Source organism: Pongo pygmaeus, chromosome 15, assembly GCF_028885625.2.
Source record: "Pongo pygmaeus isolate AG05252 chromosome 15, NHGRI_mPonPyg2-v2.0_pri, whole genome shotgun sequence".
Taxonomy (NCBI): Eukaryota; Metazoa; Chordata; class Mammalia; order Primates; family Hominidae; genus Pongo; species Pongo pygmaeus.
Window position 1 is genome coordinate 56,841,406 of NC_072388.2, and position 25,782 is coordinate 56,867,187.

Consider the following 25,782-nt stretch of genomic DNA (forward strand, 5'->3'; position numbering starts at 1 on the left):
CAGGTACAGCGAAATAGCCAGACCATTATATACACTAATTAAGGAAACTCAGAAAGCCAATACCCATTCAGTAAGATGGACACCTGAAGCAGAAGCGGCTTTCCAGGCCCTAAAGACGGCCCTAACCCAAGCCCCAGTGTTAAGCTTGCCAACAGGGCAAGACTTTTCTTTATATGTCACAGAAAAAACAGGAATAGCTCTAAGAGGCCTTACACAGATCCAAGGGACAAGCTTGCAACCCATGGCATACCTGAGTAAAGAAATTGATGTAGTGGCAAAGGGTTGGCCTCACTGTTTATGGGTAGTGGTAGCAGTAACAGTCTTACTATCTGAAGCAGTTAAAATAATACAGGGAAGAGATCTTACTGTGTGGACATCTCATGATGTGAATGGCATACTCACTGCTAAAGGAGACTTGTGGCTGTCAGACAACCATTTACTTAAATATCAGGCTCTATTACTTGAAGGGCCAGTGCTGCAACTGCATACTTGTGCAACTCTTAACCCAGCCACATTTCTTCCAGACAATAAAGAAAATATAGAATATAACTGTCAACAAGTAGTTGCTCAAACCTATGCTGCTCGACGGGACCTTTTAGAGGTTCCCTTGACTGACCCCAACCTCAGCTTGTATACTGATAGAAGTTCCTTTGTAGAAAGAGGACTTTGAAAAGCGAGGTATGCAGTGGTCAGTGATAATGGAATACTTGAAAGTAATGCCCTCACTCCAGGAACTAGTGCTCAGTTGGCATAACTAATAGCCCTCACTTGGGCACTAAAATTAGGAGAAGGAAAAAGGGTAAATATATATACAGACTCTAAGTATGCTTACCTAGTCCTCCATGCCCATGCAGCAATATGGAGAGAAAGGGAATTCCTAACTTCCAAGGGAACACCTATCAAACATCAGGAAGCCATTAGGAGATTATTATTGGCTGCACAGAAACCTAAAGAGGTGGCCGTCTTACACTGCCGGGGTCATCAGAAAGGAAAGGAAAGGAAAATAGAAGGAAACCACCAAGTGGACATTGAAGCCAAAAGAACCGCAAGGCAGGACCCTTCATTAGAAATGCTTATAGAAGGACCCCTAGTATGGGGTAATCCCCTCCGGGAAACCAAGCCCCACTACTCAGAAGGAAAAATAGAATAGGGAACCTCATGAGGACATACTTTTCTCCTCTCCAGATGGCTAGCCACCGAAGAAGGAAAAATACTTTTGCCTGCAGCTAACCAATAGAAATTACTTAAAAACCTTCACCAAACCTTTCACTTAGGCATTGATAGCACCCATCAGATGGCCAAATTATTATTTACTGGACCAGGCCTTTTCAAAACTATCAAGCAGATAGTCAGGGCCTATGAAGTATGCCAAAGAAATAATCCCCTGCACTGCAGGCCATATATTTCAATGCCTGTATCTTTAATCTCTTTGTTAAGTTTGTCTCTTCCAGAATCCAAGCTGTAAAACTACAAATCGTTCTTCAAATGGAGCCCCAGATGCAGTCCATGACTAAAATCTACCACAGATCCCTGGACTGGCCTGCTAGCCTGTACTCTGATGTTAATGACATCAAAGGCACCCCTCCCGAGGAAATCTCAACTGCACAACCCCTACTATGCCCCAATTCAGCAGGAAGCAGTTAGAGCGGTCGTCGGCCATTCTCCCCAACAGCACTTGGGTTTTCCTGTTGAGAGAGGGGACTGAGAGACAGGACTAGCTGGATTTCCTAGGCCGATTAAGAATCCCTAAGCCTAGCTGGGAAGGTGACTGCACCCACCTTTAAACACGGGGCTTGCAACTTAGCTCACACCCGACCAGTCAGATAGTAAAGAGAGCTCACTAAAACGCTAATTAGGCTAAAACAGGAGGCAAAGAAATAGCCAATCATCTATCACCTGAGAGCACAGTGGGAGGGACAATGATCAGGATATAAACCCAGGCATTTGAGCTGGCAACAGCTATCCTCTTTGGGTCCCCTCCCTCTGTATGGGAGCTCTGTCTTCCCTCTATTAAATCTTGCAACTGCAAAAAAAAAAAAAGAAAAATATCTCAAAAACTTCTCCCTAATGCTACTTTAACAATGTATTTCTCAATTTTTTTCTGATTGATGATAAAAGAAACAGACAAAGACGTTGGCTTCAGTATGAGGCCACCAGACTCCCAAGAATATCATTCAGTCATCTGAATGAAGGCACACTTTTCAAAAATAACTTTCTCCTGAAATTCCCATTATCAGTAAAGAAGACCCCAGAAGGGGACAGAACTAGAAACCCCAGATAAGGAAAGAGAGATAATACCACTATCTCTTCAGCAAATGAAATTAAGAGACACTGCAAATAAATACTGGAATTGTTCTCTGAGGACAAAAACAACCATGATATTAAATACACACATACACATGCATGCAGACATGTGCACACATGAAGGCAGGAAAATGGATATCTCTGAAATAGATTAAACAATGAGTGGCAAAATAATGACAGCTTTCTGCCCCATGTATGGTGTCTGGCTGGGAAAAAAAAGTCAAAAATGCAATCATTTAAAAACTAAACATAAAGACAGACAAAACCATCTTAGAAAAGCAAATAAAAACTGTCAGAAAAGAAAAAAACTATAGTTAAAGGATATATTTGGTTTTGTATTTTAAAAAATTAAGTTATTAAATAAAGTTAAACATAGTTTCTCCATTGGATTTTTTTTTTTTTTTTTTTTTGAGATGGAGTCTTGCTCTGTTGCCCAGGCTGGAATGCAGTGGTGTGATCTCGGCTCACTGCAACCTATGCCTCCCGGGTTCAAGTGATTCTCCTGCCTCAGCCTCCCATGTGGCTGGGATTATAGGTGTGTGCTACCATGCCTGGCTAATGTTTTGTATTTTTAGTAGAGGTGGGGTTTCACCGTGTTAGCTGGGATGGTCTCGATCTCCTGACCCCGTGATCCCCCCTCCTCAACCTCCCAAAGTGCTGGGATTACAGGTGTGAGCTACCATGCCCGGCCAAGAATTAAAAATCTCTATGTTAAAGGTAATTCTCCAGCAAGTCAATTACTATGAGTTTGTTTCATAAGGCCTGTAATAAGTGGGCCTTTTGAAACAAATGAGGAAATGGGGATTTAATATGGTTTGGCTGTGTCCCCACCCAAATTTCATCTTGAATTGTAGCTCCCATAATCCCCATGTGCCATGGGAGGGACCCAGTGGGAGCTAACTGAATCATGGGGGTGGGTCTTTCCCATGCTGTTCTCATGATAGTGAATAAGTCTCAAGAGATCTGATGGTTTTATAGAGGGCAGTTCCCCTATACAAGCTCTCTTGCCCGCTGTCATATAAGATGTAACTTTGCTACTCCTTTGCCTTTCGCCATGATTGTGAGGCCTCCCCAGCCATGTGGAACCTCTTTCACTTTATTAAACCTCTTTTCTTTATAAATTACCCAGTCTCGGGTATGTCTTTATTAGCAGTATGAGAACAGACTAATACAGGGTTGAGATAATATCATGGGATTATACTCAACACTCAACATGTATGCCCACAGAAAGATATTAAATAAGACCAATCAGATCAAGACTTCAAGTTCTCTACTATGCAGCCATAAAAAATGATGAGTTCATGTCCTTTGTAGGGACATGGATGAAATTGGAAATCATCATTCTCAGTAAACTATCGCAAGGACAAAAAACCAAACACCACCACATGTTCTCACTCATAGGTGGGAATTGAACAATGAGAACACATGGACACAGGAAGGAGAACATCACACTCTGGGGACTGTTGTGGGGTGGGGGGAGGGGGGAGGGATAGCATTAGGAGATATACCTAATGCTAAATGACGAGTTAATGGGTGCAGCACACCAGCATGGCACATGTATACATATGTAACTAACCTGCACATTGTGCACATATACCCTAAAACTTAAAGTATAATAATAATAAAATAAAAAAATTAAAAAAAAAAAGAATTCAAGTTCTCGAGATGAGGGACACTGGAATTGCTTTTTTCTTGCAGAAGAGCTAACCCAGAAGAGGCCAAGCAAATTCAGTGTTCCTGTCACTGTATTCCTGTCTCTGTCTGGTCCGCACCATGGCAAGCACCAACTGGCTCCCCATTTCCCACTAGCTGGAAGGCCCAGATATTGACTTCCAAATATTAAGGGAAGAAGTGCGGGGGGTTGGGAGGGAGGACCGTCAAAGACTTAATCACAAGATCTGAGAAATCTCTGTTTTTATATTCTTATCTCCCACATGTTCTTAGAAACCTACTATCTGACACAAATAGACCCACAATAGATTTTTCTGAATGTGGAATTGCCAAAGCAACAACCTTCCATGCTACAGAATTATTATTGTCACTTTAGAGCACAGATGAATTTCCATCTTCCATGGGGGTATACAGAAAGAATAAAATAAATGTTTGATTTATTTAGAGTAAGTAGATATCTTCAGACAGATTTCTAACATACAGAAAGTGGGACTTCTTTAAGTAGGTAAGAAATATTAGTACTAAAATATTTTAAAGAGTTAACCCAAATAAATTCCAAGTATGTTTTCAAGACTAATCAGAAATTTTAAGTTGGCATTTTGGAGCAGGAAAGACATTAATATTCAACAAGAGAAGAAAATCAACCTATACAAAGATCATGTCCAAAAATTAATTTATACAGTTATAAAATATGTATAAAATCTGTCATTATCCTATTTTGAATAAAAAGAACATGTTTGTTATGTTTGTATTTCAAAGCTGCTGAATACAGCTCTCATAGAGGTATGCCTGAAATGAGTATAATGCATTTATCATTGTAAGAATATTTATTCCCTAAAAAAAAGTCATACATAGAAGTCAAATGCATCAGGCAAGGTGAAAAATAAACCATTATCCCTTCAAAAATCAAACTGCATTTTTGCTGACAAGATAAAAAGACACTGAAATATGCACAAGGTGGCAGGCACTTATCAAGGCAGGCTTTCTTCAGTGACTAAGAAATGGAAAACACACCAAAACTTCTCCCATTCTACCAATTCACATCACTCAGGTAGCACGTCTGTCTTCACAGACAGCTGGCAAACTCTTCAGAAGCAGACCTCCTGTTACATGTTGAATTGTGTCCCTCAAAATGGTATGTTCAAGTCCTGACCGGTAGTACCAGTGAATGTGACCATATTTGAAAATAGGGTCTTGGCATACATAATTAAGATGAGGTCATTAGGATGGGCCCTAATCCAATGACTGGTATTCTTAAAAAGCGAGGAAAACTTGAGCACAGAGACACAGAGGGCCATGTGAATAGATTGGAGTCATGCTGCCTCAAGCCAAGGAAACCCTGGGGTTCCTCCCCTAGAGGCTTTGGAGAGAGCAAGCCCTGCCTATACCTTGACTTCCAACTTGCAGGCTCCAGACTGTGTGAGAATAAATTTCTGTTGTTTTAAGCCACCCAGTTTGTGGTACTTAGTTATGACAGCCCTTGAAAACTCATACCCCCTCTCAGTCATCATGTTGTAGAGACCTGAGAAGCAGGGAAGAAGACAGGGTACAAGTAGACATCATTTTTAGACTGATCTGGGCTGTTAGTCATCTCTTAAAGGATAAACAGAGATGTGGATTCAGAAATTTCCATAAAGGTTCATTCTTCTTTGGTGTCTAATATCTAACAAGGGATGTCCCTTTCCAAATCCCATGGAGAAAAGTACCTCATTTCTCAGAGAAATGCTCCTGCCCCCTAGTGAAAAGGAAGATGTTAAAATAACATATAAACTCATCACAGAGACTAAAACAAGAAAGGCTGATAACCTGACGTAAGTAATACAGCGTTCTAGATAAGAAAAAAAATTACCTGCCTCTAGGCATAAACTTATGGTAGAATTAAAATGTTTCACCCAGTCAAAGCTTCAAGCTGCACTTACATTCCTGGGCAAGGTAGAAAAACATGCATTGAAAATAGAGGCCTCCAATACATCCAGGAGTCTAGTAGGTTGATTTGTTTAAATCAGTGTAGTCAATTCAGCTTTCAGAGGACTAGATGCACCAGCATAAAACTAACAGTGGTATTATTAACGTATACTAATTAAACATAAGTTGTACTCCTTGGTATTTACGAGTAAAAATGTGCTAATTCAAAATCTGAAGCCCAACAATGTAGCAAAAATAATATCTTTTGACCAAAAATATTTTTGTGACCCATGACAAGGATAATTTAGATCAAAAACTAACAAAATATATTATCAAAAAGTAGCTAAAATTGAATTGTGTAGAAGAAAAGAACTAAAACCCCAGGACACCTTAGGCGTGTCGGAAAATTCTAACATATTTCAATACAACTGCCATCATCTACTAAATTTAGAAAGTTACTGCAGTTTCACAAGTATGGATTATTCACAAATATTTTTTTTTCTCTGATTTAATGAGCCCTGCTGGGTAAAGCTGTCATGTCTAACTCAGGTTAATTTAGGGAAACCTGCTTTTTCCAGATGGCATCAAGGAGAGCAGACAGTTAATATGAGATGCTAAACTCAAAGTCATACAGTATTTATCTTAATGTGGATTGCAAGAGCTGTTAGCCTTTGAGTCCACTTTGATCTGTTTCTTAAACCAGCCTTCTACTGTGGAATTCTCCACACTGCTCCTAAAATGTCATGTTCCTCTATCAGCAGCCAACCAGTGTTACCCAGAAAGTCTGCACCAGAGTTAGCTGCAAACCTAGCTCCATCTCCTTCCCTGCTTTAGACAAAACAAAATAATAGCACATCCGACGTCTTTTACTGCAGCAAACACATGGCTAATTGAGTGCCCAAAAGCTTACCAGTGTTCCAGATTAGTTTAAGAAATTCTGCACTATAAATCTCTGGACATTTTGTATCTCCAGCCAGGAACTATTCACCTGCCAAAATGCTGATTAATTAAGTGACTATGTGTCATATTTCTAGTCTTCTTATTTGTTGATAGGCAGCCGTGCCCCAAGTTTCTTTTACATGCTCAAAGCCAATGTCTTGGAAAGTACAATTTGGCATGAATTTCTTGGTCTTAGTAAATAAAGAGACTGCCTATCTCCAAATAGTAGCACAGACTAACCCAGAGATGTTCCTAAGGGAGAATAACCCAGCATTAACAACCAGAGCAATGCTGTTAAAACACAATCCACATTAAAACTTGCAACCAAGAAAATCTGGTGGGGAAACTCAACATCTCCATCTTAACCTAGTATTCTCAATCCAACTTGAATACTGAAATCATCTAAGGCAGTCTTTTAAAATGCTGATGCCAGATTCCACCCCCCACCATCTTAATCTGAATCACTGGAGAGTGACTCAGGCACTGGGAGGTTTCAAAAGCTCTCCAAGGTAATTCGAATGGTCAACTATAGTTGAGAACCACAGATCCATAGCAGAGTCAGCAAACTTGCTCTATAAAGGGCCCTATCATAAATGTTTCAGTCTCTGTGGGCCACTGAGTCTCTGTCACAGCTGCTTAATTCCGCTGCTATGGCACAAAAGTAGCCACATACATATGAAAATGAATTAGTATGGCTGTGTTCCAATATAGCTTTATTTATGAACACTGAAATTTGAATTTTTATAACTTTTCTATGTCACAAAATATTATTCTTCTTTTGACTTTTTTTTCCAATCATTTCAAAATGTAAAAACCATTCTTAGCTTACAAGCTATTCAAAAACAAGTGGCAGGCCAGATTTGGCCCAGCTGTAGTTTACTGTCCTCTGATCTATACTGCAGATTGAATATACTCCTACTTAATTTTTTCTTGAAAACATTTGCTCAGTGACTCACTCAACCAGTCCTTGAAAAGATCCCCTTCAAAGCATGAATACCTTCAGATTCAAGTTGGTCCAGGCCATATGAGGCAGCTGTATTAACGTGAGTAATATATGGAACAACAGTTCTTCTCTCAGAGGACGCCTCCGAAGCAGGAAGTGCAGGGGAAATGCTGGGTTCCTCCACCATTATTCCAGGGGATGTCACTGGAGATCCCAGAACTGGTGTGAACTCCTCATTTGGCCCTGTGACTGTGTCCATTTGTTCTGCCAAACACAACAGACAAGATAATCATTACGGCAAATGTAAGCATGTGCTTTCACTTTTTAGGCAAGAAATGATTGAACCAACATCATACAATACAATAAGTTTGGCACTTGGGTCAGCTCTCCTTTCCCATATTGTATTACTCCAACACCCCAAAGCAAAGACTTTCAGGAAAATGTATTGTCTTCCAGGAAAATGTATTATCTCTAATCAGAACTCTGTTTTTAAATTTTAATCTCCCATTTATTCTATTGGCAATATTATGGATGTTGTAGGATTTTATATTACGTATTGCCAAAGGTAAAATATTTAACAATAATATCTTAAACTATATTTCAAAGACTACTTTGGAAAGACCGAGTGTCTTTCTCAAAATCAAGTCATAGAGTAAGAGCCTAGATCTGGGTCTGGAATGTCAATTTAAAAGCAGCCAAATATAGCCCCAGGAATTCCCAAGTCCAGAGACTCTAGAACAGTAGTAGCTTTCACACAGATTTGAAAACTTCACTGCCTTTAAGAGATCAGAGCATTTGAGAGCGTCCTATATAGAAAAAGCACTTTGTAGACATGATTTCAAATTCTCAAAATAACCTATAAAACAGATAGGCATTATTTAGAGGTGAACAAACCAAAGCTTACAGAAGTTAAGAAACTTAGCTTGAGGCTACAATATTAGTGAAAGCCAAAGTTGCGATTCAAATTCAGGTCCATGCTTTTTTCACCTCATCTCCCCGCTCCGGCTCCTAGCAGCACAGTTGCCAAACAGGAAGAGCCTTCTCAGGGGGTCTGGCCTTTGAGGACCCAGAGGTGAGCCACCAGGAGACCTTACTTACAAACTAAACCCTTGTCCCTTTTTTTTTTTTTTTTTTTTTGGCACAGAGTCTCGCTCTGTCACCAAGCTGGAGTGCAGTGGCGCGATCTCCGCTCACCGCAAGCTCCGCCTCCTGGGTTCACGCCATTCTCCTGCCTCAGCCTCCCGAGTAGCTGGGACTACAGGCGCCCGCCACCACGCCCGGGTAATTTTTTGTATTTTTAGTAGAGACGGGGTTTCACCAGGCTGGCCAGGATGGTCTCAATCTCCTGACTTCGTGATCCGCCCGCCTCAGCCTCCCAAAGTGCTGGGATTACAGGCGTGACCCACCGTGCCCGGCCAACCCTTGTCCTTTTGAGGCTCTGCCACACCTCTTCAAACAAGACAGAGTTCACACCCCTTTCCAGGTAAAGGGGTGTGTGTGTGTGTGTGTGTGTGTGTGTGTGTGTGTGTGTGTGTGTGTGTGTGTGTGTGTGTGTGTGTACGCGTGCGCACGCGCGCGCTGATGGCAATGTCAGCTGCCTCACTCATTCTATTCCTAGTCCACTTAACAGAAGAGATCCACCCACAAAACAGAGTCCAATATCCTCCCTTACAGACCTTCCACAGTGGGAGTAACTTCAAAAGACAAAGGGACGACTGTAGTTGAAATTGTAGTGGCCAGAGGCTCCCATCTTCTTGACAGCTGAGTAACACCAGGAACGTCAGACACAGGAGGGGGGTCCTCCTTTTCTTCCTCGGTCTTGCCACTGTCTCTGATAAGCTCCAGGGTAGCAACCTGCTCTTGTGTCACCGTGGACAAAGTGGTATCTGGCTCTTGAACAGCTGTTGTCATCTCTTGAGTGATGATGTCTTAAAGGGGGGAAAACATTTAAAAATAGACCAAATCCCTATTTTTTTTTAAATCAAGATATGATTAAAAACTTGGGGGGAGGAGAGCAGATGCTATTCAGGAACTGGGAAAGCAAAGAGAGAACTCAGAAGTAAAATGACAGTAAATAAATGTTTTCTCTGTCAAGCTTTCAGTAGTTGTGAATCAATCTACAACAGAGATAAAGAAGTTCATGGAAAAAGCTAAAATGAAATCTAAAACAAAGTAGGAAGATCAATAGCTGAGCTCCGTTTCAGGCACATGTTTGAATGTCAACATAATCAGTTTGTTAAGAAACAAATTATACAGAACTAAGTTACACTCAAAAACTCTCAGAAACATTTGTATACAGTGTATTAATTTTCACATTTGCATTTCTGGAGGGTCAAGGGAAGCTAGCATTTTAAAATAAAGGAGTAATAATTACAATAACTAATATTTACTGAGTTTCTATGTTAAACACCATGCGAAGTGCATGACATACAGTATCTTAAGTATGCATCCTCCCATATGTACTACAGGGAGATAGGTACTAATATCATTCCACAGAAGCTGCATCATAGTGCTCAAGAATGCAGGTTCTAGAGCCAACCTGCCTTAGTCACTTACTAGCTGTGTGATCATAAACAAATTATTTCACATATGTGGGCCTTGAGTTTCCTCAGCTATAAAATGGGGATAATAATAGTATCTATCTCATAGAGTTACTACAAAGATTAGATAACACAAGTAAAACACCTAGTATTTGGTTAAGTATTCAATAATTACCAGCTATTATAACTCCACTTTACAGAACTTAGGTTTAGAAAAGCTACGGAGCCTGCCTTTGGTCACGTTGCCAGCACTCTTAACCACTGTACTAACTATGCCCAAGGAACAACGTGGAGAGGCCTCTGTAGAAGGTGTGCATTTGCTTTTAGATCAGAAAAGGAAATGAATAGAACTGGCAGGGTATGACATTATCTGTCACAGGTCCACTTTCTTTACAACATTATAATTCCCTCAAATACAGTATTAAAGACTGTTTATAATAATACTCTGCTTTCTCTTCAGATCATATAAATGTTTTGCCTTCTACAGACTACTTATAAGTCAAGATTTGCCCTCTTCTTATGAAGGGGCTATGCTAGAAATTTCAAACACTGTACAGAGCAACTAATAAAAACTTAATTTCTTGAAAACCTTATTGTCTCTCTTTTTTAAAATATTAGTTCTCGATACTAAGTATTTTAGCATGATCAGTAAGTTATACAATGAAAAATAACATTCTAGGGATAGCTTTAAAAAGGTTTCTCAAAATTTTTATTAATGACAGGCCGGGCACGGTGGCTCACGCCTGTAATACCAGCACTTTGGGAGACTGAGGCGGGAGGATCACAAGGTCAGGAGTTCAAGACCAGCCTGGCCAATATGGTGAAACCCCATCTCTACTAAAAACACAAAAAAATTAGCCAGGCGTAGTGGCACATTCCTGTCATCCCAGCCACCTGGGAGGCTGAGGCAGGAGAATTGCCTGAACCCAGGAGGCGGAGGTTGCAGTGAGCCGAGATCATGCCACTACACTCCAGCCTGGACGACAGAGGGAGACTCCGTCTCAAAAAGAAAAGAAAAAATTTTTATTAATGACATCATGGCATATCCTATTACTTTAAAAAAAAGTTGCCTTGAAAACAATGTATTTGCTTTAAAATAATGTGTATTTGTTTGTTTTTCACTATAAGCAGTTCCTTTTCTTGGTACTCACCCAGTTTACACTATTTTTCCTTTTGAATTGAAGAGATTTTTACGTTTGATGGATTAATATACCTGGTTACAGGACAAACAATGTGAGTTAGGGTAAGGTTCTCACATGAGCTTCATATTTGCACTCTACACCATTGTTTGAATTTTGTCCCTCTTTTTTTCCTTTCTCCAATATTACTGTAAATCCCTAGAGAGCCAGGATTCATTGTCTTTCTGTACCTCTAGCACATAGGGCAATGCTCTGTTTGCCACAAGAAGACAATAACATATAGTTTTACCATTTTAAGCAGTAGGTGTTGTTCTCTATGTTGCCCTCATTTTTGAAAGCATAATGAACACTTTTGAGAACAACATATACAAAAATAAATATGCAGGCCCTGTTTGTAGTTTTATGAAATAGCAAGAAATACCAAAATGCATAGTATCTTGAATAAGTAATTGCTGTTAGAGAAAGAAAAGTGAGAACTAGAAATAGTAACAAAATTTTTTTAAATAAACTTTAAAGTTTCCTAACATCTCTCATTCTTCCTACTTCATATAGGAGAAAAAATAATTATATATTATTTTTAAAACCTGATCTTCAGTTGAAGCAGCTAACTGACTCAAAGGACTGACTATAATCTCAACATACTCATCTGTTAATAATATCTAAAAACACCAAGAAATCATTGCATATTCTGAAGAAGATAATGTCCTAAGTGGTCCTGGACTCTAAATGATTAGCATTTAAGTTGTTTACTTCAGAAAAATACTTATGATCACCTGAAAATGAGTAGTAAAACATTTTGGCTATTCTATAACAACTGCTGTCAATTGCAATCTTTCCCATTCCTTTTAACTCTATGGGACAAAAAAAAGTAAAACAAAAGTAGTAACTTGACTGTTCCTCTTGGTACAAAGAACATTTAGAAGTTGTTTGATTGATTTTGGATAAAGTAGGCAATCACACTGGATAACTCCAGTCTGAATGGTTCTATATCCACATTTGTAAATTCATTGAAAACATATTTATTGAGTAACTACTATGTGCCAGGAATTGTGCTATGTGCTAGAAATTAAAAGAAGTGGCCCGTTAAAAGATTATAATTTGCTGAGACAATTATGACTAAGAACCGTATTCAAAAACCAAAATAATCAGGAAATTACCAATTCCATTTTACTTTTTAGGCTGTACTAATAGAAGCTAATACAAGTTTAGTACATAAGAATCATGGATTCAATTGTGCAGTGAACAATCTGGGGCTATATGACTTAATGCTCCAAAAATAAAAGTTCCATGAAGAACTGAAGTAAACTTGTTGCTCAGTCATATGAGCAACATATGAGGTCTTCATGGCCATGTGAACCCAACTCCATGTAAAAACCAACTTACCAGACATTTTATGGAAGCTTCTATGAAAACTGAATAGCACACGGGGTCTTTCAGTCTTTAAATAAAAATGAAATCGACATGTAAAATTCTATCTTTCTTTTGTCATTTATCAAGTGATCTTTCACCATTTTAATTCAATCTCAACACCTTATAAAACATATTACTGATTTGATATTTTCTATTAATTGGGCTACTCGGCTGAAGTAACACATTGTACATGTTCCAAAACAATTTGGAATGAGCATGTATACATTACACTAAGCTTTTCCTTCCCAATGTTGTTATCTGTCCAACTACCCATAATAAAAGAAAACCATTATCCATCAACAACAAATAGAAGGCTTTCCAGCTTATAATATTCACAGATGCAAAGGCCAAAAGAAAGTAGAAAATGCAGAACCAAGCAAGCAGATGATTTATCTTCCACCCTACCCCCTTCCTTATTTCTAAATGTTTTCTTTTTAGGAAAACAAAGTTAGAAAATTCATATAGTTAATACTATGAGATAACTACAGTACTTACCTAAAGCTTTTTTTGTAAGAAATATAAGGGATGTGAGCATATTTTAGAACAATGTGTATATAAGTATCCAACATTGTTTATTACAGTTTAAACATATAGCTAATTCTTTCACATTTTCTTGTATATTTATACATTTTCATAGTAAAATGTTTGAAAAATATTAGTCTAAAACAAAAATAATAGTATCAGGGTTTTTCAACCTCAGAGCTATTAACATGTTGGCTGGGATAATCCTTTGTTATGGGGGGCTGTCCTACGTAGTCTAAGATATTTAACAATATCTTAGCACCCCTCAGTTCTAACAACTAAAAATGTCTCCAAACATTGCTAAATGTCCCCTGGGGGAAGGGGAAAGCAAAACAAAACTATCCCCAGTTAAAGAACACTGGTCTATAGGCAGGATTTATATTTGGGTGTAATTTTTTTTTCTTTTTCTTTTTTGAGAGGGAGTTTCACTCTTGTTGCCCAGGCTGGAGTGCAGTGGTGCAATCTTGGCTCACTGCAACCTCCGCCTCCCAGGTTAAAGCGATTCTCCTGCCTCAGCCTCCCGAGTAGCTGGGATTACAGGCACCTGCTACCACGCCCAGCTAATTTTTGTATTTTAGTAGAGATGGGATTTCACCATGTTGGCCAGGCTGGTCTCGAACTCCTGACCTCAAGTGAGCCGCCTGCCTTGGCCTCCCAAAGTGCTGGGATTACAGGAATTGGGTGTAATTTTTATATAAAATAGATGATGTATTTGTATGCTTCTGCTTTTCATTTTTTAAATTTCATTTTTTTATTCTTTTTCAGAGAAGAGGTCTCACTATATCACCCAGGCTGGTCTCGAACTCCTGGGCTCACGCAATCCTCACACCTCAGCCTCCCAAAATGCTGGGATTATAGGCATGAGCCGCTGCACCTGGCCTGCTTTTCATTAAAACTTCAACCTATTTCTAAATTGCCATTAAAAAAAAATTGAAAGTTTCCAAATTAAACCAAAGCCTGTTTTTCTTTTTCTTTTACCTTTCATTGTATTTCCCAACAGTTGGTCTGCCTCAGACTCATATTCTGAGACAGAAACAGTGGTCTCTAAGAAAAACAGGGCATCGTTTTCTTTGGTGGATTCCGTGAAGTTGAAGTCTCCCGTACTTTGGAGCAAGTTCACAATGGAAACTTCCATGTCTTCTATCAGACTTGTGGGGGTAAAGGAACTTTGATCGGTGAAAGCAGGTGATCTCTCATTCCCATGCGCTATTAGCAGGGCTGTGCCCATGTGTGCTTCCCCTTCAGGCAGCCCCAGAGCCAACTCTGCAGCCTCTGTCCAAGGCTGGCCCACTTCCACACCCTCATGGCTTACTTGTGCTGTCTGAGACATCTCCGTTCTCACCTGAGTCTCTTCATTGTCTCCAAGCTTGGGGGTCCTTATCTGGCTTACACTCTCTAATTTGGTGTCATCCCACTCATCACTTAAGGCAGAGGCAGCTGGAACAGCTGTGCTGACACTCACTGTGACTTCTGGGGCGTCCAGCAGACTGTCAGTTTCTGGCTCAACACTCAGGGTGTCCTCGGAAGTTTCGAGTGGTTGCTTGGTGGCAGCAGCCTGGGTGTTATCAGCTGTCATCTGCGACGGCTTCTCCTTATCAGGTGTGAGGCTTCCAGGCTCAGTGCCTGCTGTGGACTCAGCACCAGGGAAAGAAGTTGCCCTGTGGTCTGTGTCTGCTTCAAATTTCTCAGTCTTTGGATTGGTGGTTAGCATTTCCTTAGTATTCACATAGGATGAAGGTGAATGTCCCAAACCAACTCCTTCCTGACTTTCAGTTGCAAATGATTGATTATCCATATACTTCAGAAAACCTTTTGTGGTTTCTGTGGTCTCTTCTACAACGGGCTGAAAGTTAGTGCTTGTAAGGAGTTCCTCCTTTTCATCAATAGTCAGAGAAGGAGTCACAGTGATAGCAATGGTTAACATGGCCTTGGCAAGTCCACTTTTAGGAGATATTCTCTCTGGCTGGCTGGAACCAAATACTTCTTCAACTGAGGGGACACCTGACTCAGTAGCAGTGGAAACACCAGGGCGTTCAGTCTGCATGAGCCCAGCTTGTCCAGGCTGGGTTTCTTTGTTAATCGAGAATGCTTTATTTAATGATGTTGCCGATGGTCCTGCTGACACCATCATTGGATCTTCAGAGACCACCAGTTGGGGAGTCTGCTTTGAGGTAATGGAGCTATTTTCTAGGTCATCAGTGTTCATCTTATCAGACTGCCCTTTTTCCGCATGAACATGTGCTATCTCCCTCCTTTCTATTTTGGGGAAGGCCAGACATTGTGTGGCAATGTTGAAAAGCAGAAGGCTACAGAAAGCCAGACAAATGTGCAATACAATCGGTCCACTCATAGTGGAAGAGAAATGGCACGTACACTGGCAGAGTTGACAAGTCCAGTAATTGAATCCTGCAGAAAAATAAAGCATATCAAACTGTCATATAAATACATGTTGTAAATAAGTCTCTTTAAATTAAACCGTAAGTAAAATAATCTCCTTGATTTTATAACACACAGAGATGGTAGGTAGGAGAGGACTGTTCTATTTCTTTGCACCGTTGAGACATAGATAACCCAGTTCATTTTTCCCTGCTGAATTTTGCTGATTTAACTTGAGGTTCCCTAGAAAAAGGTACACATAGTTCAAGTATTAAGTTCATTGTTTCTTAAATACCTACTTGAAATAATTTACCCTTGAAGTCCCATTTGCAATATTCTCTCCAAATTCCTCTATTAACCATGTAGTCAAATGACTGTAGAAATAGCAACATGTCCAAGAAATAAAAAGTAAGTCTTACACATTCATTCAAATAACTTTTTAAGTGTTGCCACAGTCTGAATGTTTGTGGCCCGCAGAATTCATGTGTTGAAACCTAATCAGCAACGTGTTGGTATTAGGAAGTGAGGCCTTTGAGAAGTGATGACTTCATGAGGACAGAACCCTCGTGAATGGGATTTGTGCCCTTATAAAAGAGACCCCAGGGCCAGGCACAGTGGCTCACACCTGTAATCCCAGCACTTTGGGAGGCCGACATGGGTGGATCACCTGAGGTCAGGAGTTAGAGACCAGCCTGGCCAACATGGTGAAACCCCATCTCTACTAAAAATACAAAAATTAGCTGGGAGTGGGGGTGGGCACCTGTAATCTCAGCTATTCAGGAGGCTGAGGTGAGAGAATCGCTTGAACCCAGAAGGCAGAGTTTGCAGTGAGCTGAGATCGTGCCATTGCACTACAGCCTAGGCAACAAGAGCAAAACTCCATCTCAAAAAAAAAAAAAAAAAAAAGAGAGAGACCCCAGGCCAGGCACGGTGGCTCACACCTGTAATCCCAGCACTTTAGGAGGCCGAGGCCAGCAGATCACTTGAGGTCAGGAGTTTGAGACCAGCCTGGCCAACATGGTGAAACCCCATCTCTAATAAAAATACAAAAATTAGCCAGGCACGGTGGCACACACCTGTAATCCCAGCTGCTCGGGAGGCTGAGGCAAGAGAATTGCCTAAACCTGAGAGGCGGAGGTTGCAGTGAGCTGAGATCATGCCACTGCACTCCAGCCTAGACAGGAGACTCCGTCTCAAAAATAAATAAATAAAATATAAAAGAGGGCCGGGCGCAGTGGCTCACACCTGTAATCCCAGCACTTTGGGATACCGAGGTGGGTGGATCACCTGAGGTCAGGAGTTCGAGACCAGCCTGGCCAACATGGTGAAACCCCGTCTCGACTAAAAATACAAAAAAAATAGCTGGGTGTGGTGGCGGGCGTCTGTAATTCCAGCTACTTTGGAGGCTGAGGAAGGAGAATCACTTGAACCCGGGAGGCAGAGGTTGCAATGAACCAAGATCGCACCATCGCAGTCCAGCCTGGGCGACAAGAGCGAAACTCCATCTCAAAATAAAATAAAATAGGAGACCCCCAAGAGCTCCCTGGTCCCTTCCATCATGTAGGACACAGCAAAAAGGTGCCTTCTATGAACCAGAGAGTGGGCCCTACCCAGACACCCAATCTACTATCACCTTGATCTTGGACTTCCCAGTCTCCAGAACTGTAAGAAATAAACTTCTGTTGTTTATAAAAATCCAGTTTATTATACTTTGTTATAGCAGCCCAAATGGACTAAGAAAAATGGGTTTGAAAACACTAAATATCATCATTAAATGCTGAATACCAGTTACTTCTAAGAGTTTTTTAAAGTAAGTAAATAATTTTCAATGAAAATATGTCTTTTAGCTCTTTTTCTTCAGCGAGGCGGCCAGGCTGCAGACGCAGAGATGCAGATCTTTGTGAAGACCCTCATGGGCAAGACCATCACCCTTGAGGTCAAGCCCACTGACACCATTTAGAATGTCAAAGCCAAAATTCAGGACAAGGAGGGTATCCCACCTGACCAGCAGCATCTGATATTTGCTGGGAAACAGCTGAAGGATGGCCACACTCTCTCAGGCTACAACATCCAGAAAGAGTCCACCCTAAACCTGGTGCTGTGCCTGCGAGGTGGCATTACTGAGCTTTCCCTCTGCCAGCTCATCCAGAAATACAACTGTGACAAGATGATCTGCTGCAAGTGCTATGCTTGCCTGCACCCCAGTGCTATCAACTGCCACAAGAAGAAATGCGGTCACACCAACAACCTGTACCCCAAGAAGAAGGTCAAATAAGGCTCTTCCTTCCTCGAAGGGCAGCAGCCTTCTGCCCAGGCCCCATGGCCCTGGAGCCTCAATAAAGTGTCCCTTTCGTTGACTGGAGCAGAAAAAAAAAAAAAAAAAGAAAAGAAAAGAAAAGAAAATATGTATTTTAAATGCTTAAATCATTTGTTATTCTCTGCCACAACTATAAAAATTACAGGCAAAACATGTTGCAAAATTTAAGGATTAGAAAAGGTTTAAGAGTTAAGCAAGGTTAATAGTTTCAGAAAAAAACAAAATGTATTTTAAAATTAGCAATCTTTATTGAATACCCATTATTATAAGATAAAAAATTTATTGTAGTATTTGAAATAAATTACTCACATTCTCATTACAACTAAAACTATATTAAAATTGTTAATTTTCCCCCAAATTTAAGGGTTTCAGTTACTTTTTTAATCTATTTTGCTGAGTAGGGCCTTTTCTTTTCCCATCATCAGAAATTTCTCAGAGATGCTGCAAGTTTTCTAGAAAATTAAACCTTGAAACTAAAATTCTAAAATAAAAACCTCGACTTCATAAAGTTTACATTTTTTTCTTTCTTTCATGTCTAATCATTCAATGATCTAAGTTAAGCAAATGATGTGCACATGTGAAATTTAGAAATTTATTTTCATAAGGCCTTCTTCCCTTAAGGAGTTTCAAAGCTTCCATGTGTTATCTCATTTAGTCTTATAGGTCCTTTCAAGAAAGAAGAAAGGTAAAGTCCTCAGGACATGATCTACACGGCTGAAGACAAAAAGAAGCCGGAATTTTCCTTCCTTCCTCCTTTTTTTGTTTCTTTTCTTTTCTTTTCTTTTTGAGACGGAGTTTCACTCTGCCACCCAGGCTGGAATGCAGTGCAAGTCAGCTCACTGCAACCTCCGCCTCTTGAGTTCTTGTGCCTCAGCCTCCCGAGTAGCTGGGACTACAGGCGTGCACCACCATGCCCAGCTAATTTTTGTATTTTTATTAGAGACGGGGTATTACCATGTTGGCCAGACTGGTCTTGAACTCCTGACTTCAAGTGATCCACCTGCCTCAGCCTCCCAAAGTGCTGAAATTACAAGCGTGAGCTCCCCTCCCCTTCCCTTCCCTTTCTTCTCTTTTTTTCTTTCCCCAGGCTGGACTTGAACTCCTGGGCTCAAGCAATCCTCTTGCATCAAGCTCCTAAGTAGGTAGGACTACAGGCACACACCACCACACGGCACAAGAAGACTGACTTTTTCTACATGAGAAAAAAGGAATCCATGGATTTAGAGCTAAGGCTTCCTGCCAACTACCACCACCACATGAGTGTACCATCTTGGAAATGGGTCCAGCAGCCCCAGTCAACCCTTCAGATGACTGCACCCCTAGCTGACATCTTGACTACACCTTCGTGAAAGACTTTGTGCCATAACCATGCAGCTAAGTTACTCCCAAATTCGTGATGCATAGAACTGGTATAAAATAACAAATATTTATTGTTATTTCAAGCCACTAAGCTACGGGGTAATTTGTTACACAGAAATCTTGAGTCCGCGATGCTTCAGGGAAATACAGGAATGGAATGACAGCACGAGTACAATAGTGTCATGTGCAGAAAAGAAACAGCATATCAGGGATTACAAATTTAGCTGAAGAAAACTGAAGCCAGAGATGACTAGAAGAAACATAAGTCCCCAAACAATCTGCAAGGATAATGAGATGGGTGCTAAGTTTCCCCATATGCAGATGGGGGTTTGAAACAAACATATCTGAATATTAAATTACATGCTGGTAGCTAGCATTGTTTTTGTTTATTTGTATGTTTATTTTTGAGATGGACTCTCACTCTGTTGCCCAGGCTGGAGTGCACTGATGCCATCTCAGCTCGCTGCAACCTCTGTCACCCAGGTTCAAGTGATTCTCCTGCCTCAGCCTCCCAAATAGGTGGGATTACAGGTGCCCACTACCACGCCTGGCTAATTTTTGTATTTTTAATAGAGACGGGGTTTCACCATGTTGGCCAGGTTGGTCTCGAACTTCTGACCCCAAGTGATCCACCCATCTCAACCTCCCAGAGTGCTAGGATTACAGGCATGAGCCACCGTGCCCAACCTTTTTTTTTTTTTTTTTGAGACAGAGTCTTGCTCTGTCACCCAGGTTGGAGTTTGATGGTGCAATCTCAGCTCACTGCTCCCTCCATCTTCCAGGTTGAAGTGATTCTCCTGCCTCAACTTCCTAAGTAGCTGGGATTACAGGTGCCCGCCACCATACCCGGCTAATTTTTGTATTTTTAGTACGGACAGGGTTTCACCATATTGGCCAGGCTGATCTAGAACTCCTGACCTCAAGCGATCCACCCACCTCAGCTTCCCAAAGTGCTGGGATTACAGGCGTGAGCCACCACACCTGGCCACATTGTTCTTTTTAAAAAAGAGAAAATGGCAAAGATATTTGATAAAGAGGAAACAGCATGTGCCACAGCATGTCAACATTCTGGACATTAGTTATCACTGTACTTTAGATGAGCCAGGATGCACTCTAGTTCATAGCCAGGTAACAGATCACTGAATTTGGCTTGATGCCTCTATTTGCCTTCCTTAAAAACAAAAATGTAATGTAGGGGCCAGGTGCAGTGGCTCATACCTGTAGTCCCAATACTTTGGGAGGCCAAGGCAGGAGGATCATCTGAGCCCAGCAGTTTGAGACCAGCCTGAGCAACATGGCAAATCTCATCTCTATAAAATGAGCCAGGCACACGCCAGTAGTCCTAGTTACTCAGGAGGCTGAGGTGGGAGAATCACTTGAGCCCAGAAAGTCAAGGCTGCAGTGAGCCATGATCATACCACTGCACTCCATTCTGGGAGACAGAGAAAAGACCCTGTCTCAAAAACAGACAGACAACAACAACAACAACAACAAAAACATATGAGGCCTGGCGTGGTGGCTTACGCCTGTAATCCCAGCACTTTGGGAGGCCGAGGCAGGTGGATCACGAGGCCAGGAGATTGAGATCATCTTGGCTAACACGGTGAAACCCCATCTCCACTAAAAATACAAAAAAATTAGCTGGACGTGGTGGCGGGCACCTGTAGTCCCAGCTACTCGGGAGGCTGAGGCAGGAGAATGGCGTGAATCCGGGGGGCCGAGCTTGCAGTGAGCCAAGATCGCATCACTGCACTCCATCCTGGGTGGCAGAACAAGACTCCATCTCAAAAAAAAAAAATGATAGCTGTGAAACAAGAGAATCGACAGTCAATGAAACTACGCCTTTGGATTTCTGTTCAGACAAACTGACCTACTAAATTCTATCTATATAGTTCAAGAGTCACAAAAGCTATAGAACTCTGTGGTTCATTTCTGATCTGTTCAGATAGCTGCCCTTTCCTAAACAAATACTTTTTCTATTCAGTGAAATCTTACTAAACGTGTGGCCTAAAACCTTGGCCCACATGATCCCATACTTCTGAATAAAAATCTGAAAACCCCAGGCCATCATGAATGGTAATAGAGTTTAGAGGGACTTGGGCTGGCATCAGAAAAATGATTCCTGAATCTTAGCTTTATTGATGTTGAAACTTGCTATATGATACTGAGCAAGTGGTCTCAGTTTCTCCTTTGACAAAATGAGGAATTAAAATAATCATTGAAATCCCTTTTTCATCCATGATTTTATTCTCATACCTCACCTATATGACATAAAATAAAAATACAAATATTTCTATATTCCTATAATGTTGCCATCAAGTAGGAAAGGCATTCAAATGGTGGAGCAGATGCTTCATGTGCTATGTGTATGTTCTGGAGTCATGTGGACTGAGAGAAAAATTTTACAAACAAATCAGATCAAGGGAAGAAGGGATAAATAATAAAGACTTAATACAGCCCCACTGCCTTTCCAAAACATAATTTTCCTTCCAAGTTTTATTTTCATCTGTATCTTGGGTTTTAGAATTTTTGCGTGAAAGGAATTCTGCTATTGCTCCAAAAGACTTGCCTTCTGTGATTGTCAGCCACCTGCTTTCTAAATTCAATTACAACAGAAAGAGTGGGGGTGAACCGCAAGCCTTTGCTTTTTTCCCCCCTTTTCAAAGGCATTGATGAAAGCTTTTTCTACGTCTGTGTATTGAGGCCATATGTTCCCTCTCCCCACTATTGAAAGCAACGACTATACGTTAAAAGGAAAAAAGACAACCTGTAAAAAGAATAACAGAAAACACGTCTGGAACTCAGATAAACTGATAGATGACCTTCAAATTCCAGGATTTTCTCCACCTTTCAAAGCCCAGTATAGGTTCATGTAGTCACTCCCATTTTTCTAATGTCCCACAATGGGAGTTACATGATGCTCAAGAATAAACGAGAACACTGTTGTCAGTTCAACAATATTTCTAAACCTAAATAACCATCTGCAACCATATTTTGAAGGCTATGAGCCTTTTCCTTTTTCCTCAACACTGGATCCCCTTCCTGGCAATGTGCCTGGCACAGAAGAAATGCTCAGTAAATATTGGCTGAACAAACAGATGAATGTCTATAGCCCACTTTGCTGGGAGAAGTGGAAGGAGGAGAGATTCCATTGCATATTGGAATTCTGTGTCTTAATTATCTTCAATTAACTCAATCATAAGAATATTTAACAAATAAACAAAAAGAACATTCCTCTTACTTTTCCCTCCCACTGCGTATTTGGATGCTGCTTTCTTTTCACTGTATCTCTCCATGCAAATTAATTCAGATAAATAAGCTCTAACCAAATTACCAACTGATGTTGGATATCAGCTTTGAACAGCTTAAAAAGCATCTCCTTCAGAGCAGGTCAGTAGCACTTTGTCTATCATTTGCTATCAAGCTATCTATCCTAATAGCTTGGCAGTCTCCTGAACAATTTACTGCATTTCTGCCACCAGTGAGCAAGATAAGCTGTTCTGTCAGGCATTATCTTTGACAATCTTACATAGCTACAGTCCAGAATCTGTTTCTTTGTCAAGTCTAGGCATATTCAAGTTTCAAAGACAAATAAAAGGCAACATAAAAAATACCAGCCTTGGCCATCTGGTCAGACTTAATCAGATTTTGTAAGCACTTGGTCAATATTTTTTCCAACTAAAATGAATACTGCTATTTCAGTATGTTACCAAAATGAAGACACAAAAGGGAAACCAATATGTTAAATCATTCTCACCAGTGATGAAGCTACTATTTCCAGTGTCAACTGAGTTTCATATATAATATTAAGGCACAATGAGCATCGCCCCAAGAGTCCTCAAGACACGGGAGGGCTGTAGAGTGTGCCAAGAAACTGGTGACAGTTTGCTTTATATTTTCCTTTTCTTATGATATACACAAAAACTACAGAGAGCTGCTGTGGGGTAGGTGAAGAAAGCTACCTCATCTTGGCTTTTCATTGTCAACTGGAAGTTACTTTGATGACGCTTCAAACACAACCATCTTCATCTGAACTTTGGTGGCCACCTTGAACTCTTCTCTCCTTTACATTCTAGATTCACAACTGCTGTGGATCCTCCTCTCATAATCTCTTTTGGAATTATAACTTCTGATCACCTCATTGGATAGTTATTATTTTAAATGCCTCTTAATTGATGACCTTGTCTAGGGTCTCTCCTCTCCAATCTATTTTATACAATCCAGATGGTTAATTTTTTTTTTTTTTTTTTTTTTTTTGGATACGAAGTCTCAGTCTGTCTCCAGGCTGGAGTGCAGTAGCGAGATCTCAGCTCACAGCAACCTCCTCTTCCCAGGTTCAAGCAGTCTCCTGCCTCAGCCTCCTGAATAGCTGGGACCACAGGCACACGCCACCACACCCAGCTAATTTTTGTGTTTTCAGTAGAGACAGGGTTTCACCACGTTGGCCAGCATGGTCTCAATCTCTTGACCTCATGATCCGCCCACCTCAGCCTCCCAAATTGCTGGGATTACAGTTGTGAGCCACCACACTCAGCTGGTTTATTCTTAAGACTAAAAATTGCAATAATCAATCAAAGACAGCTACCACTTAGGAGCTGCTATGTGCCAAGTGTTCTAAGTGCCCAGTGGAAATTATCTTATTTAATCCTTACAACAACCTAATGAGGTAAATACTGTCATTATCCCACTTTTTAAATGAGGAAAACAACAGGCCGGTAGAGGATAAGTAACTTGCCTAAGGGATAGTGTCTGTCTTTGATCTTTTGGATTCTGTCAGAATTCAACGTCCCTACCTTTGCCACACAACTCTCTGCTTTCCCAAAACACAGCATATAATGTCCCCAAATATACAGTTGCCAAAGTCCATATCTAATAATGCAACCCCATACCACTGGTGCCCAGTATAAACACCATCACCAGTCACATACATAGCACTTTTATGTGCCATACTCATCTCAGGCCCCTAAGTTGGTTTTTTGTTTGTTTTATTTTCGAGATGGAGTCTCGCTCTGTCGCCCAGGCTACGGTGCAGTGGCACGATCTAGGCTCACCACAACCTCCACCTCCCAGGTTCAAGCAATTCTCCTGCCTCAGCCTCCCGAGTAGCTAGGATAACAGGCACGTGCCACCACGCCCGGCTAATTTTTGTATTCTTAGTAGAAATGGGGTTTCACCATGTTGGCCAGGCTGGTCTCGAACTCTTGGCTTCGTGATCCACCCACCTTGGCCTCCCAAAGTGTTGGGATTACAGGTGTGAGCTACCATGCTCAGCTCTCAGGCTCCCAAGTTTTGAGAATGACACTGTACAACCCATGGTTCCCTACCCAGGTAGCCAAACCCTGGCCTCCCAGGTCACATCCCATTCTGGCCCATTCTTTCCCCAGCCTTCTCCTAGCTCCTGTAGCATGAATTGTCATGTAAGTCTCAGCACCTCAAATGAGATTATGTTCTTTGCATACAAACACTAGTCTTTACCATTCCTTTGTTTGCCACATAATTAGTAATAAGGGTAGGCACAAAGAGGAGAGATTCCATAAATATTTGTTGGCATGATGTGAATATAAATAACCATTTAAGAATATGAAAAAGAATGTTTCGAGTCCTTATTTTGTACTGTAAGATTTTTTAAATGACATTTCATGGTCTAACCATGTCTAATTGTATGTTTTATTCAATACCTAGCCAATTTTGGCTACTTATTTAATGTGTCACTCTAACAATAACAATAACTTATGTGTTCTCATTTCTGCTATATTTTAAGGTTTCAGAGTTTATTACACACACACACAACAGACCAACAGTTACAGGTAACAAGTCTCACAGCTTCAAGTCAACATGCTTGCCAAATACCATTTCACCTTTTGAAAAACAATTAGTGATTCTCTGATGAGGGGGAAAGTGTCTTAATAATCTTTGTGTGTTCATAATCTTTCCATTTTGTGTCCTAATCTTTCCACTTTGTCCTTTTCATGACCATTCCTCGATGATTAATTTATCATTGTCTTACTTTTTCTTTTTTTAAATCCTTAAGGCTGTTACTGCCAACACTATCTTATTGCCAATACTATTGTATTTATTTAAAGCTGAGCTTATAAAGACTATCACTCTATTAACCCAGCTGTAGCAAATGGCATTAAGGTACCACGTTTCTGATTCACCGTGCTACTGACAATCATCACTGGTCTGTTATATTGGCTTTAGGATCTGGGCTGCAGCTATACTTCACCATAAATTAAATAGCTGAATGACAGACAATCCTTTCAGCAGCATGTTCCATCACAATGGAAGGAGGGAGAAGGAGTAAGTAACCACAAAGAAAAGCATGGTCCCCCAGGAGGAAAGCAGCCCCAGGGCTGG

General features: G+C 40.7%; 1 protein-coding gene and 1 pseudogene across 6 annotated transcripts in view; one reads left to right on the forward strand and one right to left on the reverse strand.

Annotated features, from left to right (window-relative positions):
- The window catches only part of ARMH4 (armadillo like helical domain containing 4), a 151,181-nt gene that overhangs the window by 122,375 nt on the left and 3,024 nt on the right, over positions 1-25,782 (reverse strand). For 3 of the 6 annotated variants that reach the window (XM_054448103.2, XM_054448105.2, XM_054448104.2), the window contains exons 2-4: positions 14,352-15,779; positions 9,439-9,690; positions 7,817-8,026 (exon numbers count right to left, since the gene is read on the reverse strand). In XM_054448103.2, coding sequence (XP_054304078.1) covers positions 7,817-8,026; positions 9,439-9,690; positions 14,352-15,723 — 1,834 coding nt within the window. In that variant the 5' untranslated portion in view covers positions 15,724-15,779. The remainder of the gene's footprint in view (positions 1-7,816; positions 8,027-9,438; positions 9,691-14,351; positions 15,780-25,782) is intronic. The other 3 variants (XM_063651647.1, XM_054448106.2, XM_054448107.1) reach the window with 1 other exon arrangement.
- LOC129012478 (ubiquitin-like) lies at positions 17,605-18,024 on the forward strand (annotated as a pseudogene).